Below are 15,649 nucleotides of genomic sequence, written 5' to 3'. Positions count from 1 at the left end.
ATGTTATGAACACATTTAAGCATAAGAAATGCAATTATGAAAGATACTTACCTTTATATTAGCTTCCTTTCACAATTACTGTCTGGGTAGAATTAATTCAGTACTGCAATGTAAGGAACTACAAGTACTGCACTGAAGTACAATTTGTATGAAGTTAAAGTGCACTTTTTCACTTTCTGATATTTCACTGCTAGGAGGCTAAAGATCAAAGATGAATAAGATTCTTTGTGAAATGTTCCTCCTGACACATTTACCTCCAAAACTGATTTGTTGAAGTAGCAAAAACTCAGTCTGCTACAACAGAGAGAATCAGTGATTATCTTACTTTATTACTGTCTGTTACTTATGTAAAGGTTATGAGTACTTCTTCCACCAAACATTTATATAAATATCAATAAAGCCTGAAGCCTGATATAGTAATAATAGTTGCAATGAGTTTGCCCTGAGATTAAAGATGTGTTTTCATTTTGTTTCTGTGAACTTCAGATTATTCAACATTGCTTGACACTCTTGTGTTTGTTTTCATGTCTATTAAGTGGGTACAACACTTTCCTTTGCTGTATTCAAATACTGTACTATATATATGTGTGTGTGTGTGTGTGTGTGTGTGTGTGTGTGTGTGTGTGTGTGTGTGTGTGTGTGTGTGTGTGTGTGTGTGTGTGTGTGTGTGTGTGTGTGTGTGTGTGTGTGTGTGTGTGTGTATATATACTTTCCATCAGCATGAAAGTCATAGATAATGACTGTTTGTTTTTTAATCTTGTGACTGGTCTTTCTATCCTTCTCCAATGGAAGAAAAAATAAAGTCCACTCCACACCCCCATCTAGAGGTGGGAATCAGGAATACAAGTGACATCAGCACTGAGGTCAACATGGCACAAATGACTTGGAACAAGATATGGAACAAGAGCCGTTTTCAGCAGTAAACAAGTTTCCCAGTTCAACACTGGTGCCTTACATACAAGGAATCTTCATGCATGAGATAATGGAGATGATTCTGAGGACACATTCTGTTCTTCTTTGAATGATAGTTGCTTGCCCTGGGACGTTTATGAGGCACAAAGAAGGAAGTGGATGAGGGGAGGGGAAAAGAGAGGAGAAAGGGTTGGATGGATTGCGTCCAGGGTGCTGGTTGTCTCGCTAGAAGACGCTGTCAGCGACGAAGCAGCTGAGAACTGCGTGCAGATGTGTGAGAGCACTGCAGGAAAAAGATGAATAAGATGTTAACTGAGGCATCCAAGGGTAAGAGGGGCTGGAATCCTAGCAGATAGGACGGACACACTGAACGGTGGGAATTTTATTTTAGGTTTGGAGATGAACAGCTGCCAACCGAGGGGTAAGAACACTGGTCTCTCTCTCTCTCTCTCTCTCTCTCTCTCTCTCTCTCTCTCTCTCTCTCTCTCTCTCTCTCTCTCTCTCTCTCTCTCTCTCTCTCTCTCTCTCACACACACACACACACACACACACACACACACACACACACACACACACACACACACACACACACACACACACACACACACACACACACACACACACACACACACACACACACACACACACACACACCCTTGTCTGCACTGCCTATACAGAACATGCTTTATTCACTGTTAACAAGAATGAGAGAAGTACTGTCTTTAAGAAATTCAATAGAATTTGATCAGTTTTGTGAGTCTATGTTTCTGTTTGAATAAGCATATGTATGTGTATGTATGTATACACACACACACACACACACACACACACACACACACACACACACACACACATACACACGCACATGCACGCACACATGCACACACGCACATATAGGGTAAACTGACCAGGACCTGCTGGAATAGACTCCAGCTCTGTCATTGTCTGACATAAATTACAAACACTTAGATTACTATCAAAAGACTTTCGTTGGCCGGCAGTGAACACAGACATTTCCAGTAAAGGTTATCCAAACAACCTGTCAATGATGACGCTCCACCGGTTGTTCTTTCCCAGGGAAATGATAGAACAGGAACCCTGAGTTTAAATGCAGTTTCTAGTTTTTGCAATGCAGCTATTTAAAACACACCATGGTCAAAATCAACTGTTTTTCTCTTTCTTTCAAAAAAATAGTAGAGTAATGTAATTGTTTATACAAGAGGATTTTTTTGTGAGCATTTAATGCATGTCCACATGCATGACATGCATGTTATGTTTTAAAATCTTATGAATGTTGAATTTGCTGCAGAGGAGCATCCAGGACTTCACAGTGATTGTGACCTCAAAATTAATGTGTGTACTTGAAGACTTCCTGTTTTTCTCATTACGAAACAAGAAAAAATGTACAGTAGTGTTATAAAGTGCACTAATTTTATTAATGAGCAGTGGTATGAGGTATTTATGTAAACCCAACACACATTTTCCAACGCCTCCGCTGATCAGACCTCTAGGCCAAATGCAAAACTTCTCTTCTCACACCCACCTGGACAAAGAACAGATGTACAGTATGTATTCATGAAGCCACAATGTTAATGTCAGGCTTTTGTGCTCAAATCCTGTGAAGATTGTCCTGTAGAAGAAATCATTCTGTTGGGGAACTTCCACACATCTTTCTATTATGGAATGTTTGAAATAGCTGAAAGGTTGCCAGAGAGGATTTAAGTGTTCGGTCTATTATTTTGCACTCTTAGACTCTCATTAATGTTCCTGTTTTAGAGCTAATTCTGTTTGTGAAATACATTTAAGCACACCAGACAGACACTGTGTTCTCTTTTGGAAGTGTAAATGTTTCTGTCAGCTCCAATGCCATTGCTTCATAATTAGGTTCCCTTGACAGAATATGCGCTGAGTATTATGTCATAAGTTGGGAATGTTTTGGCAGGGCTGAAATCTTGGAACGGAGACAAAGCTTTTGTTTGGGATCTCACATGCGATTCTGTGGTGAATGAGAACATCCGTGTGTGAGTCAGGGTCAAGCAGCATTTTGCTTCTCATCATGAGAGTCACAGCTGGCCTCATGGTGTTTTTGATCAGCTATTAGATTCACTAATATGCTTTTGTTCTGTCTCCACCCTTGATAGTATGTCTGTAAGTGGTTTATTGTGATGTTACAACTGATTACAGCTTCCCATTTCTGGTCAGAACTTGTAGAAGATTCTGGCATCATAGCATGCACAATTACATTACTGTGTCCTCTTTTCTCTGTTCTTTGCAAACATAACACTACTTATAAGGTTTTTTTAAACTTAAATATAATTTCAAAACACATTCCAGATGTCCCTAAAAACAATGTATGCATTTTATTTACAGATTTGAAGGTGTGGACATTGATGGGAGTAGTCTGCCTATGCCACTGTGTCTTTGGACAGCTGCTTGAGGCCAAACTGAAGGGTGGACCACGTCTGATCTGCAGTGTCCCCGGGTCACCGGGCCCACCTGGAAAACCTGGTCCCAACGGGCCTTCAGGAGCATATGGGAATGTGGGTATTCCAGGAAGAGATGGCAGAGATGGCAGGAAGGGTGAAAAGGGAGAAAAGGGAGACCCAGGTATATTTTGAAAAACCAAGATACAGCATCGATTTATGTATGCAGATGAATAACTATGAGTCTATGAAAAAAAAAACCTGGCCCAGAGTCATAGTTACGATTTAATCACTCGACAGCTGGTGCAGGGAACTGATAAGTTCCTCAGAAAAAATACATTCGCATTTTTGGCATAGTTGTGAAATGAAGTGTTAGACACGTTTTGCAGGAGATGTTGAGGAAAGTGCCCACTCCAGGCTCAAAGATGTTTAGGTATTGTGGAAAGAAAGCAACATGATCACAGTGGACTGGAAGAAGAGCACTTCACCTTCTAGAACAAATTTTTCAAAGAGTCAACAGTAAACAAATAGAAGACCATTTATAATTAAAGTTCACAGCAAAAAAATAATTCTTTCTTCAGTTCTTCAGAGCTGAAGAAGCCTTTTAGATGAGAAGTGAAACAACTTCAACCAACATTAAAAAAAAGTGCAGTTGACTCTTTTTTTCCTTTTTTGCTCTTCTTGTTGTACCGCAACCTGGATGACTGAGAACCTACACAGACATGTTTAGATGTCTGTGTAGAGCTTTAAGTAGGGTGGCCCTGTGGTCAAGATAATTACTATGAAAGCAATTGGGAGCGTTCATTCCCCATCCGTGTCACACTCATTTCCTTTTCAGTCAACAAATATGTTTTTCTAAGGCCAAATATTCCCCACTCTTTAGAAAGACTGCATCTGTTTGTGTCGTCCAGTTGATCTTCTAAACTTAGACCATCAAGTCTATGCAGTCTGAATAAATATGTTATTGATCAATAAATGGTGTTCACCACTGTTTTCTATTAAGAGTGGAAATAAAAATTCAGACAGGCACCTTCATCTGGACATAAAACCATGTATTCATAGTTTTCTTCATCTCTTGTGCAAACATACTCAGTAATCTGTGATTCAAAGTGATCCCTTGATACGGGATATTTGATCTGTGGACAAAGTGAACTGCATTAAAGATTGTTTGGATAATTATAGTCAAAACTGTATTGTTTAAATGTCGAGGTGGATGTGCTCCAAGAGTGACTTAAAACATGGAACTGGGTGTGGTTAGTCTTTCTATGGACTATTACTTTAGGTTCAAGGAGTGTACAAGATACTGATTCACACGGGCACATAACTGACAAAAAAAAAAAATTCGTTATGCAATATGATATCATCAACTGTGTAGAAAAGATCCCACCAGGAATTTTTTCTGTTTCAGGGATAAAGGGCAAAGTTGGGCCAACTGGTAAGATTGGAAGTCGTGGCGACCGTGGCCTCACAGGGAAACAAGGCCCTAAAGGAGAAAATGGAGATCGGGGCCTAAATGGCCCTACAGGCCGTGATGGGGAGAGAGGAGAAAAGGGGCAAAGAGGGCCACGTGGCATTGAAGGAACCTGCAAGTGTGGCGGCTTACTACCCAAATCTGCCTTCTCCGTGGGAATCACCAACAGTTACCCTACAGAGTACACACCCATCAAGTTCAACAAGGTCTTATTTAATGAGGGTGGACACTACAACCCACTAACGGGCAAGTTCATCTGTGCCTACCCAGGTGTTTATTATTTCTCCTATGACATTACATTGGCCAACAAACACCTGGCTATTGGTCTGGTGCAGAATGGTCAGTATCGCATCAAAACCTTTGACGCAAACACAGGAAATCATGACGTGGCATCTGGGTCCACTGTCATGTACCTGGACCCAGAAGATGAGGTGTGGCTGGAGATCTTCTACGCCGACCAGAATGGTTTATTTGCTGATCCAGGCTGGACTGACAGCTTGTTTTCTGGCTTTCTTCTCTATGCAGATACAAACTATTTAGATGCACTGGCAGAAGACTATGCATAGAACTCATGGAACATGAATTATTACTGTTATATTTTACCAGGTATGTTATGATACTGTCAAACCTATTTTTTTTCAAATGTTAAAAGACAGACGATAGTTCAAAATAAATTCATATATTATAATAGTGCCCTCCGTAAGTAAATTAGTTTTTACGCCTGTAACAAAGGCCGTAGATCAAAGTGAGAATTGTATGACAACAAAGAACCATAGATCATAGCACAAGGACAGCAAACAAAGGAGACAGCACAAGGTGACATCAAAAGAGACTAAGTCAGTCTGGCTATCAGTAGGTACATAGGTCATGAGATCAAAAATGCCAAAAAATCTTTTTGCAGATTTGGGTCCAGAAATTGCTATCAGTAGAGATTGAAAGGTCTGATTCGCATTTGTCCAATGGTACGTTCACACTCTTGTCTGCCTGTATTAATATCTTATAGATGTTAGGTCCATAGATCTATGTTCTCTACAGGTTCTCCGGCTTCGTTCTACCTCCAAAAACATACCTTAGGTGAACTGATCGTTCCACAGTGCACTGTCGTTGTGCCCAGAGTGTACTCTGCCTCACGCCCCAAATCTGCTGGGATAGGCTCCAGCAACCCTACAACCTGCGACAGAATAAGCGGGTATTGAAGATGGATGAATGAATACATCACCGCTTCAAAGCGGTGATGTATTCTAATTGTCAGTGTTCATCCGTTCGTTTGTTTGTTAGTCCACCAAATATCTTTGCAACCGTTGCAGATAGAAAGATGAAACAAAAAGCACATTACTTGGGCGGCAAAAGGGATAAAAATGAGATGATACTTGAGAAAAGTAGGTCAAGGTCAAATTTCAACTTTTGTACGCAGAAACCGGATAAGATAGAAAGACGAAGGAGAAGGCCAGTGTAAGACCTTAGATCAAAGCTAGTGATTTGATCTACCAATGCACTAGCTTTGATCTGTGGTCAAAGCTAGTGCATAGCTATGACCTACCCTGAAAGGTCGAAGCTATGCACTTGTCAGGTACTACTTTCAGGGTACCCTGACCTACCCTTCGTGGGATATTGCAATCTCTGCCTTGGTTCTTGTTTGTCTTTGATGTGGCTCCACAGTGCACTGGCGTTGTGCTCGGAGTGTCCCCCGCCTCAGTCGAGCACAACTGTCTCCATAGCGACGGATGAAGAATAAACAGCTACGACACAGAGCGACAACTTTTACATTTCTTACATCAAAAACTAATGGCTGAAGGGTTTATGGAGGGGGCTGTGGGGGCTGCGCAACAGCGGAAGAAGCGGTTAATGAACATGAATGAATTTAATAAACTTTATCTGCCTTGTGATTTATTTGCTTGGAGTGGAAGTTGGATGAATAATAACGCTAAATGACTTAAGAGGTCAGCTGTAACGTTTCCAGAAATGTCAAAAACAAAAAATATTGTACACGGAAAAAGTCGTGTTGGTATTGAGACGAAGTGCCTTCTCGGACTCCGTAGTGGGTGGATTCATTCGTGGAAAAGCTTTTGATTGATAGTAAGTTGGGCCAATAGTCTTCTTAAGCTGCCGCTCGGTTTGGATGATGCTTATTTTCAAGTTTGGTTGAGAAGTAGTTTACCTCGTTACCAGGCAGCGATAACGGCGCTCATTTACGACGTAAAGGAAGAATGAGAGAAAAAAAACTACAATTCTATTTATAAGTGAAATGAGCGTCGGGATTCTTATACTGTAATGGGTTCGCTTTCTATAATTAATCTTAGATCACGACAATAGTGGGCACTCTCACGCTTTTTCCTCCAGAATTATTTTAAGTTGCTATAAATAAAAATAATACCGCCACCCTGGCCTCCTCAAGGTAACTTTAGTTGTTTATTTATTGCTTTATGTTATCAGTTATTTAAACATTGCTTGAGTGGCTATCAGGACATCTCTAAAACGCTCCCTTTAGCTAGTTCAGCTAACCAAAGCTAAATAACATTGTACCTGTTTTTTTCCCCTTAGTGACATTCAAGGTAAACTGCGAAGGAAACAACGTGCTTTGCGGGAAACTTTAGCAAAAAATAAACACGAGGATGACATCGAGGTAAAGTTGTTCAGTCTTGAATGACTGTTATTGCATTTTTACAAATGTGTTGTTCCTGTGGACTGTCTTTCACCAGACTAACTTAATGAAAGCCTTGTTGACAGGACCCAACATGATTTTTAGAGGGGTGGCTCATTCCAGCCTCAGTCAGAAACACACAGACACGAAAAGGAGCCACTAACACTTTAGAAAATGTAACTAATTAAAAAAAATAAAATAAAATTTAATTATACTCGACAGGCTCTGGTTCCATCGACAAAATTGAGTAAGGGGAAGCTACAAGCTACAATGGAGGTTGGTGTGTGTTTGTTAACAGACTACTTGTGCTGCTTGCTGACCAGCCGCTCTTTCCCACTCCCATTTGTAACAACTGTGTGTGTGTGTGTGTGTGTGTGTGTGTGTGTGTGTTTACGTGCTGTGATAGCAGCATGGATAGATGTCCAGTTTGCACATTAAGTACTGCTGATGCCGTTTGGTTTAACTGGATGTTTTTGTTGCACAAGGAAACACAAAGTAGTGATGAAGATCCTGGAGAAAGGCTGAAACGCACACTGAAGGCACAGAGACAGAGCCGAAAGAAAAAAGTAATTTCATTAATACATTTCCGTCGTAGTGCCCATTTGACAGCTTTAATTGGATATTTACATATACATAACTGTTCCATCTCTTGGCATCTGTCAGGTTCTTGAACGATCTTTAGCCCAGGAGTCCCAAGATGATGGCGTGGAGCTCTCCACCTTTCAATGCCGCAGGAAGGATGAAAGATCAGCTGAGAGGAAAACTGATCCTGTGGTCTCGTCAAGACCCCCAATTGCTTCTCTGAGAGGTTAATGTCCATGGTTTCTTCACACTTGTTTCTCTCTGTCAAGGCTTCTAAGGTGTTGCTGTTGGGCAGGATAAGATAGTAAAAAACAAGGAAAACTCCCTGTCTGATCCTTTGCAGCGTACAAGAATGTTTTTGGGTTTTTTATTTGATTGGAATTAGCGATCTAAAAAATTTTCATGAAGTATACAGCTGTAAAAATGATTGCATTTTAATTTTTAAATTATGTGTCCACAAAACAGAATGTGAGAAAGGTTTCCCTGCAAATATTTAGAATCAAAACAGTGATTACAGGAATATTATGTATTTGTCCTCCAGGTCACTCCTCATCTGTTCAGCTCACTTCTGACACACCAGACTTTGACAACTATGTGAAACGACGTTTGGCAGAAAGACTGACAGCAGCCAGAGTAAACTTTTTTTGCACCAATTATGACATGTTTGACTGAGATTATGAAAGAAAGAATATGAAATATCACATTCCAAAATCACCGGTTATGTACAGTTATGCTTGAAATCTGAATTGAAATATGGTCCTCTGTTTTCCAGGCTAAAGCTGACAGGCATCAAAAGAAGGAGGACTCTCAAGAGCCAAAGAGTCGTCTACAAGCTCTCAGAGACCGAGGCACTGTAACACGGTTTGATGGAGAGGTGAGCATCTAACCCATTTGTGCCTGCAAATTGTCCTCCAGCTATAAATATATATATGAAACCCATCTCAGCAGTGTAGGTTTAACTCCTAGTATTTTACAGGTTGATCAGGACAGATCTGGAGAACATGACGACTCTCTTGCTCTCAGGGACAAATTCCAACGAGCAGCAAGAAAAGTAAGTCTGGATACAACATTGCTCTAATTTTAAGCACAAACAATATGTATTGTATTTATCTTTATTTTTTGCAGGTAGCTAAAGACCTACCGACTGCTGAGGAGGCATACGATTTCTTTACATTTAACTTTGAGCCAGATCCTGAGGATGAGATTGAGAAGGTTAGCAGGAAAAGACAAGAAAAGAGAAGAGCATCCATGGAGAACAGAGATGGGGAGCAGGAAGATTCTCAAGTAGATGAAGATAATCAAGATGGTGACGAGCAGGTTAAGAGATGAAAAATGACCTGTGTGTGTAACGGTCTGTATTTACGCACACAGTACCTCACATTTATTATCATGTCACAGGGAGGCGATGCCCCGTTATTGCTAGGTGAAGACGAAGACTTTTTTATCAGTGAACAGACATCGAAGGACTTCCTGGAGCTGAGGAGAGCAGAGTACCCAGGGTACAGAAAATGTATTGAGCAAGAAAGTCAGCTTCTATTCATTCCAAGTGTTCGAACAGGTATTGTGCGATTTCCAACAGTCCCTTACGGATCTGCATAACTTTGAATGACTGTCATGTATGAATTCATTGTCACAGTTCCAACCTCCCTGAAACTGCCTGAAAATGTGAAGCCTCGCTATCTGGAGGACGAGGGTCTGTATGTTGGGGAGAGACCCCCTGTATCACTCACCAACGAGAACCTTCTGGAGAACCGCTTTTTGAGAGTGGAGGAGGTAATGTCAATTTGTTCAACAGAGTCCCTGCTGCTGACTTAAACAGAAATTCCATGATGATAAATCATTTATTTGAATTAATTATTAAGGGAAGGAAATGGTTTGGAGATGATGGCAGGATCATGGCTCTGCCTGACCCCATAAAAGAATCATCCACCAGGCACCCTCTCTTCCATATGGAGGATGAACTGGACCCTGCACTGCAGACTGTCTACAGGAAGGTCAGCACACGCCCACTGTGGCTCAGACTTCAATCATTCCATTCATTTACCGCATCTGAGGCACCATGCACATTCATACATTAACAGTGCTGTGGTTGACTCGCATTGGAGAGCTTTCTCACCTCTTTGCCATTTCGACGAAAGCAAAAGGGCAGCGTTTCTTTTGGTACAAAGAAACAAGGATGTGTTTGTTGTTGGCAGAGGTGGGGGGTGAAAAATCAACTCTACAATCTGTGTATGGCTCTATTAAAACTACAGATGACCTTAATGAGTGATTTGGAGTTATCTTCTGAAGATGAGCTGCAATTGAAATTGATACTAAGCTTTTTATGGGTGTTAACACTTAATGTCTGCTTTTAGCAGAGACAAGAAAAAATAAAATAAGCCTCATGTAGTGTGTCAGAAAATTCCAATAGACACTTTGACCTACCTGAAATGGGATCTTTTTAAAAAGTAAATACATTTTAAAAAGCAGGCAGCGCCAGGTTTAGTTCTATTCCCACAACTCATCACCAGTCAGGTCTAGGACAAGCCATGAAGAATACATAAAGTAGTTTCTGGTTAATTTGAGGCAGGTGGTCGCTACATAATAAAAACTATGTCTTCTTTGTGATGGACTGATAAAAATAATATTCCATTAAAAATAATAAATGCTTGATCCTACGTTTTTCCTGCTTCTGCCAAAAAGATTGTGGGCTCACTCATGTCCAATTATTGGTGTTGGTTGGTTGGTTGGTTGAGGATTATGCTGACTACGAGACAGATTTCCACTCTCAGTGGAAGTGCTAGACCAGACCTTTTTTCTTTTGTTTTCAGATTCAGAAAAAGAATGGTTCTAGATTTTTTTTTTCATCATTGAGCAATAGCACATTCCATATTTATGCAACTATTTCTAAAATTAATTTGAGGAGGGATAGGGTGTAGATTGGTAAAGACACCATTATATTTTGTTTTGGATCTGTATAGAGGGGCACATTCAGTCATTGTTTAACTTCACATTGCAAAAGTAATCATTTTTCAACATTCCTCCAAAATTTACTGTTTTTCATCAAATATGGATGTACTGAGTACCCAGCCACGGGGTTCACAAGCCAGGGTCCTACTGGTGCCTGTTCCAAGCCCTGACAAATGGGGAGGGTTGTATCAGGAAGGGCAGATGCTGCGCCAAAGCAACAATGTAATCTGGTAATAGGAAGGTCCACTGCGTTGACCTCTAATGTGGAACAATCGACTGAGGAAGACGAGGGCGTGGAGGGATGGAGCCCCCGTGTAGATGACTGTATGGAAACCACAAGTAACTCGAGCTCTATTAAGCCATGCTGCTTTATTTGAGAGCCCCCCCCAAATAAGTAAACCAACATTCTATTTGTGCCCAGCAACAAATTTCGATTCACTCTGCTTCACTTTCTGTCTTTGAATTACATATTTATTTTTATTTAATTACATGCAGTCATTCATCTGTTTTATGTGTATAACTTCATTATGACTACGTCACGTGACATATCCTCATCGGAAACAGCCAATATCTGGGTTTTCATGCTAAAATTCATTCATCTCAGATGTGGTGACTGACCTCAAAGTACAATTATTGTATATGGCAAATGTGTCAACCCCTGAAAAAAATGACAGCGGTATGCTATCCAGATTCACATTATTCAGAAATAGATCACTGGTTTATTGTGGGTAACAAGTGTGTATCCATCAGTAAAATCAAGAACTTGTTTCCTCATTTGTCATTTTTATATGCTGGTGATGCAGCTGCCAAATGCAGCCATGTAGAAAACAGGATTTATGATACCCAAGTGATGGTACTCACTTGGGTATTTTATGTCACGCTCATTATCATGCATGACTTTTCATTACAGCAAACCCCAGTAGTACAATCAATCTTGCCAACTATTTCATGGTTTAAGCTTGCCAACCTATTTCAACACAGGGCAGTAAACCAGATGCTTTGAGTGTATATCATTATGATCATTACTTTCTAGGGTATTTCCTGATGGATGATGTTGCTGTGTCAACAGGCGCTCAAATCCAAACATGCAAATCTGTATCTTGCTGGTGCGACGGATCCAGAGGGTGACTACCAGCTTGATGTTGATGTCTCCGGGCTGATCTTCTCCCATCATCCCCTCTTCAGTCGTGAGCATGTGCTGGGGGCCCGTTTGGCTCAGCTGTATGATCAATACCTCACCAGACAGCACAATAATCTTACAGGACACCTTACCGACAAGGTGAAAGTCATCATATGCGCATAATAAAGCTGTCACGACCTCTCTGTGAGGGTTTCCTTACATTATTTGATATATTTAAGAATGTTTTTTATGTACAAAATTAGTCACATGTGTATTGATGGCTTTTTTTATTCCATCCATCCATGCTGTGTGCTGTAGTTGAATGGATTGAGGAGGGCATTGCAAAATATGCTTGAGACCCACAGCAGGCAGACCCTCAATCAAACTATGCAGCACAGAATATCTGAGTACAGTCTAGAGATCAGGTGAGTCCACCGGATTATGTTACTTCTACATCGTACTAGTTTAGACACAGATACCTATCAGCATCAGAGGTTCAATGCTGCTGTCGTGTTTTTGCTCCGACTGTGACAGGAACACTCGGCTGCTTCGAAACAATGAGCAGGAGAAAGACAGGACTCTGCTGAAGAACTTAGTTAAAGTGTGGAAGGAGATCAAGGCCCTCAGAGACTTTCAGAAATATAACAACACACCCTACAAACTCTACCTGAGGAGGTAAGTGGTTCATGTCTATATTAGTACTGTGTATTTGTTGGTGCTGCTCCAAAAATAAAATGCTATGCACATTCAGAAGAAATACATTTATACTACTACTCTAAAGACTTGCTTATAAATCTTCCTGGATTATGTGTGTATTTCATGCGACTTTGTCCATAATGTGTGTGTGTGTGTGTGTGTGTGCGTGTGCGTGTGCATGTGTGTTCTAATTTTTGCTGTAGAGAGAATGTGGACAGGGCAGCAGATGAGCGACAGTATGAGGATGAGATCTTGGCAGAGGTTGTGGAATTGGAGGCAGAGAGCGAGGAAGATTACCAGAGAAAGCTGGCTGAGTACAAAAAACAGCTGGAGGAGTGGAAGGAGTGGAGAAGGAAACAAGTACCTGCTTGTGCTCGATTGACAAATGGGATATGATTATTTAATGGCAAATATGTTGATATTGTCACTCTATAAAGTACGGGATAAAAGTACCAAAGTATGTTTAAAGTGATGTGGAAACAGTGTCCCCATAGTTTGACTATTGTCTAGAATGAAAACATCTTTTTGCTGTTTGTGAATATACATGCAATAAAACATGTATTTATTTCTCTATAATACAACACAATAATGTGCTCTGCGTTCTGTATTCAGAAAGCCAAGAAGAAGAAGAAGAAGGAGAGAAAAAAGAAGAAGACAGATCATGACCACGATAACACAGAAGAGGAAGGTGAAGACCAGGAGGCCATTGAGTCAAGGGGACAAGTTGAGCATGACTTCCCAAAGCCGGAGCCACCAGAGAAGCCAGACATTGACTCCATAGAGCAGCAGGTCAGAGACAAAGCCTCCACAATACGTAGGAGGCCAGGAGAGGCCATCTTGATCCCTGAGCTGACTACGTCTGGAAGCATCACCTTCAGTGAACACTGTCCAAGGTATGAGCAATCTTTTGAAACAATACCATTTGAGAAAACTGAGTATTATAGACACGCTTCATGATATTGGCTTACTTCTTGTCTTAGGGCTGAAACAGCTCGAAGAGATGATGTTGCAAGGCACTCTCTTTTCATCAAGATACTGTACAATAACAAAGAAGTTTCTCGAACAGACAGCTGCCCCCTGAGCACAGATTTCAGAGTACACTTTGGACAGATTTTCAGTCTCAAAATAGTTAACTGTCCTCAAAGCATCAATTTGCAGGTACAGTACAGAAAACTTAATACTGCCACTTTGTCCAATCTGCACATCCTGTTCGATAGATTAAATGAATATATGTAAATGTGATATCTGTGCGTGTGTGTGTGTGTGTGTGTGTGTGTGTGTGTGCGTGTGTGTGTGTGTGTGTCTGTGTGTGCGTGTGTGTGTGTGTGTGTGTGTGTGTAGGTTTTTGAGACGATCGGCTTGTCATCCTCCCTTCTGGCTCAAGTGTTTGTTCCCGTACCAGCACCCACGGTTGTAACCGGAAATGCCCCCCTGGAGGAATTTGAGTTTAGTGGCAGCCAGCGAGTGATGTTTGATCACGAGGGTGTTGGAAGTGGTAAACATCTTTATTTTATCCAGAACAATGCTGCCCAACAAAATATGTTCGTATTCTAGGGTAGCATTTACACATAGATGTAATTCACTTCCTGTCTCACTTCCTTTGTGTGCCCCGTCAGATGTGCCTCTCTCCTTTGAGGCTGATGGCAGCAACAAGCAGACATTGCTGACCTCTGGGAAGCTCTCATGCTGTGTTTCTTGGGGAGTTGGCGTGGATGATATACCACTTGCCCCTCCTGTGTCTCAACACCCTGGTGGCATACACAGGTGATTATCTCTTGATAGCACCAGTGGTTCAGTACATGTATATTAACTATTCTGTATGACTTCTCTCACTGCTAGCTTTATTTCAAAACACAATGTTTGTAATCAGGCGTGGGTTTTCCCACCACGTTAGCAGTGGATGGTTTCAGCATAAATCAGTATCAGTTTGGAAGCTTGTTCAGACCTGGAAGTTGTGAAGGAAGTCATGGTAAACCCTGGAGAGGTTTCTGAGCAGTCCTCGTTAGTAATGCCTTCAAAAGATTTGCTGACAAAAAAGAAATTCTTCTCTTCGCATCTCTTTGCACTAAAATAATCTTTAGTTTTGAATATGCAGTCATTACTTTATGGCCTTTTACATAGTAAAATTAGGCTGAAAATTGTTTTATTGGTAGGATTTGATCACTTATTGTCTGTTTTTAGTGGCTTGGGTCACCTTGATGCTGTCACATATATTGGAGCATCGGGATTATATGACATGAAAAAAATTGGAGAGTGGGCCACACAGTCACGACTAGATCCCAACGATCCAAAGAATGCCTCAATCATGCAGCTGCTGAAGGTAAGTATCAGAAATAAGTACCTAAGCAATTTCAGAGATTGGAATTGTTAAAGTAAAAACTATTTTTTGATCAGGTGGCCAGCAGTGGAGAGGTAACAGCTCCAGAGTTCTTCCGTCTAGAACAGCTACAGGAGGAGTTTAACTTTGTTACTGATGAAGAGTTGGAGAAATCCAAAAGGTTCCGTCTGCTCAAGCTCAGGAACAAGGAAGTTGCAGAATTTCGTAATTACAAGTGTATTCCCGCTCTGGAGAGGGAGATTGCTGATAAGGTCTTACAGGTCAGATTTCTTAACTATGTTACAGAATATTATTGCTATTGCAGAATGTGATTGAATTAATTCTTGAGAAAGTGATTTTATTTATTTGGATTAAAAAATATTTCAGGAATATGAGCAACAACTTAAAGAAGATGATAAGATAGACACTAAAGAACACTTGGATTCACATCGAGCCTTAGTAGCCAAATACCTGCGGAAGGTAAGTAGTTTTAATCTGAAACATGTTTGTAAAACTTATCTTTAGCAGCATAATAACA

The 15,649-nt window shown here is 40.8% G+C and overlaps 1 protein-coding gene across 2 annotated transcripts in view; it reads left to right on the top strand.

Moving 5' to 3' along the window:
* Positions 1 to 5,378: 5,378 nt before the first annotated feature.
* Positions 5,379 to 15,649, top strand: part of cc2d2a (coiled-coil and C2 domain containing 2A) — a 64,216-nt gene continuing 53,945 nt past the window's right edge. For both annotated transcript variants that reach the window (XM_068318445.1, XM_068318444.1), the window contains exons 1-23: positions 5,379 to 7,201; positions 7,348 to 7,429; positions 7,670 to 7,723; positions 7,933 to 8,013; positions 8,111 to 8,255; positions 8,571 to 8,662; positions 8,802 to 8,903; positions 9,006 to 9,080; positions 9,155 to 9,346; positions 9,428 to 9,587; positions 9,666 to 9,802; positions 9,892 to 10,023; positions 12,048 to 12,257; positions 12,417 to 12,523; positions 12,633 to 12,773; positions 12,998 to 13,154; positions 13,407 to 13,687; positions 13,775 to 13,952; positions 14,136 to 14,289; positions 14,411 to 14,558; positions 14,976 to 15,114; positions 15,189 to 15,392; positions 15,499 to 15,591. In XM_068318445.1, the coding sequence (XP_068174546.1) occupies positions 7,718 to 7,723; positions 7,933 to 8,013; positions 8,111 to 8,255; positions 8,571 to 8,662; positions 8,802 to 8,903; positions 9,006 to 9,080; positions 9,155 to 9,346; positions 9,428 to 9,587; positions 9,666 to 9,802; positions 9,892 to 10,023; positions 12,048 to 12,257; positions 12,417 to 12,523; positions 12,633 to 12,773; positions 12,998 to 13,154; positions 13,407 to 13,687; positions 13,775 to 13,952; positions 14,136 to 14,289; positions 14,411 to 14,558; positions 14,976 to 15,114; positions 15,189 to 15,392; positions 15,499 to 15,591 (2,934 nt within the window). In that variant the 5' untranslated portion in view covers positions 5,379 to 7,201; positions 7,348 to 7,429; positions 7,670 to 7,717. The remainder of the gene's footprint in view (positions 7,202 to 7,347; positions 7,430 to 7,669; positions 7,724 to 7,932; positions 8,014 to 8,110; positions 8,256 to 8,570; positions 8,663 to 8,801; positions 8,904 to 9,005; positions 9,081 to 9,154; positions 9,347 to 9,427; positions 9,588 to 9,665; positions 9,803 to 9,891; positions 10,024 to 12,047; positions 12,258 to 12,416; positions 12,524 to 12,632; positions 12,774 to 12,997; positions 13,155 to 13,406; positions 13,688 to 13,774; positions 13,953 to 14,135; positions 14,290 to 14,410; positions 14,559 to 14,975; positions 15,115 to 15,188; positions 15,393 to 15,498; positions 15,592 to 15,649) is intronic.

Source organism: Antennarius striatus, chromosome 7, assembly GCF_040054535.1.
Source record: "Antennarius striatus isolate MH-2024 chromosome 7, ASM4005453v1, whole genome shotgun sequence".
Classification (NCBI taxonomy): domain Eukaryota; kingdom Metazoa; phylum Chordata; class Actinopteri; order Lophiiformes; family Antennariidae; genus Antennarius; species Antennarius striatus.
This window is presented reverse-complemented; position numbering and strand designations above follow the sequence as displayed.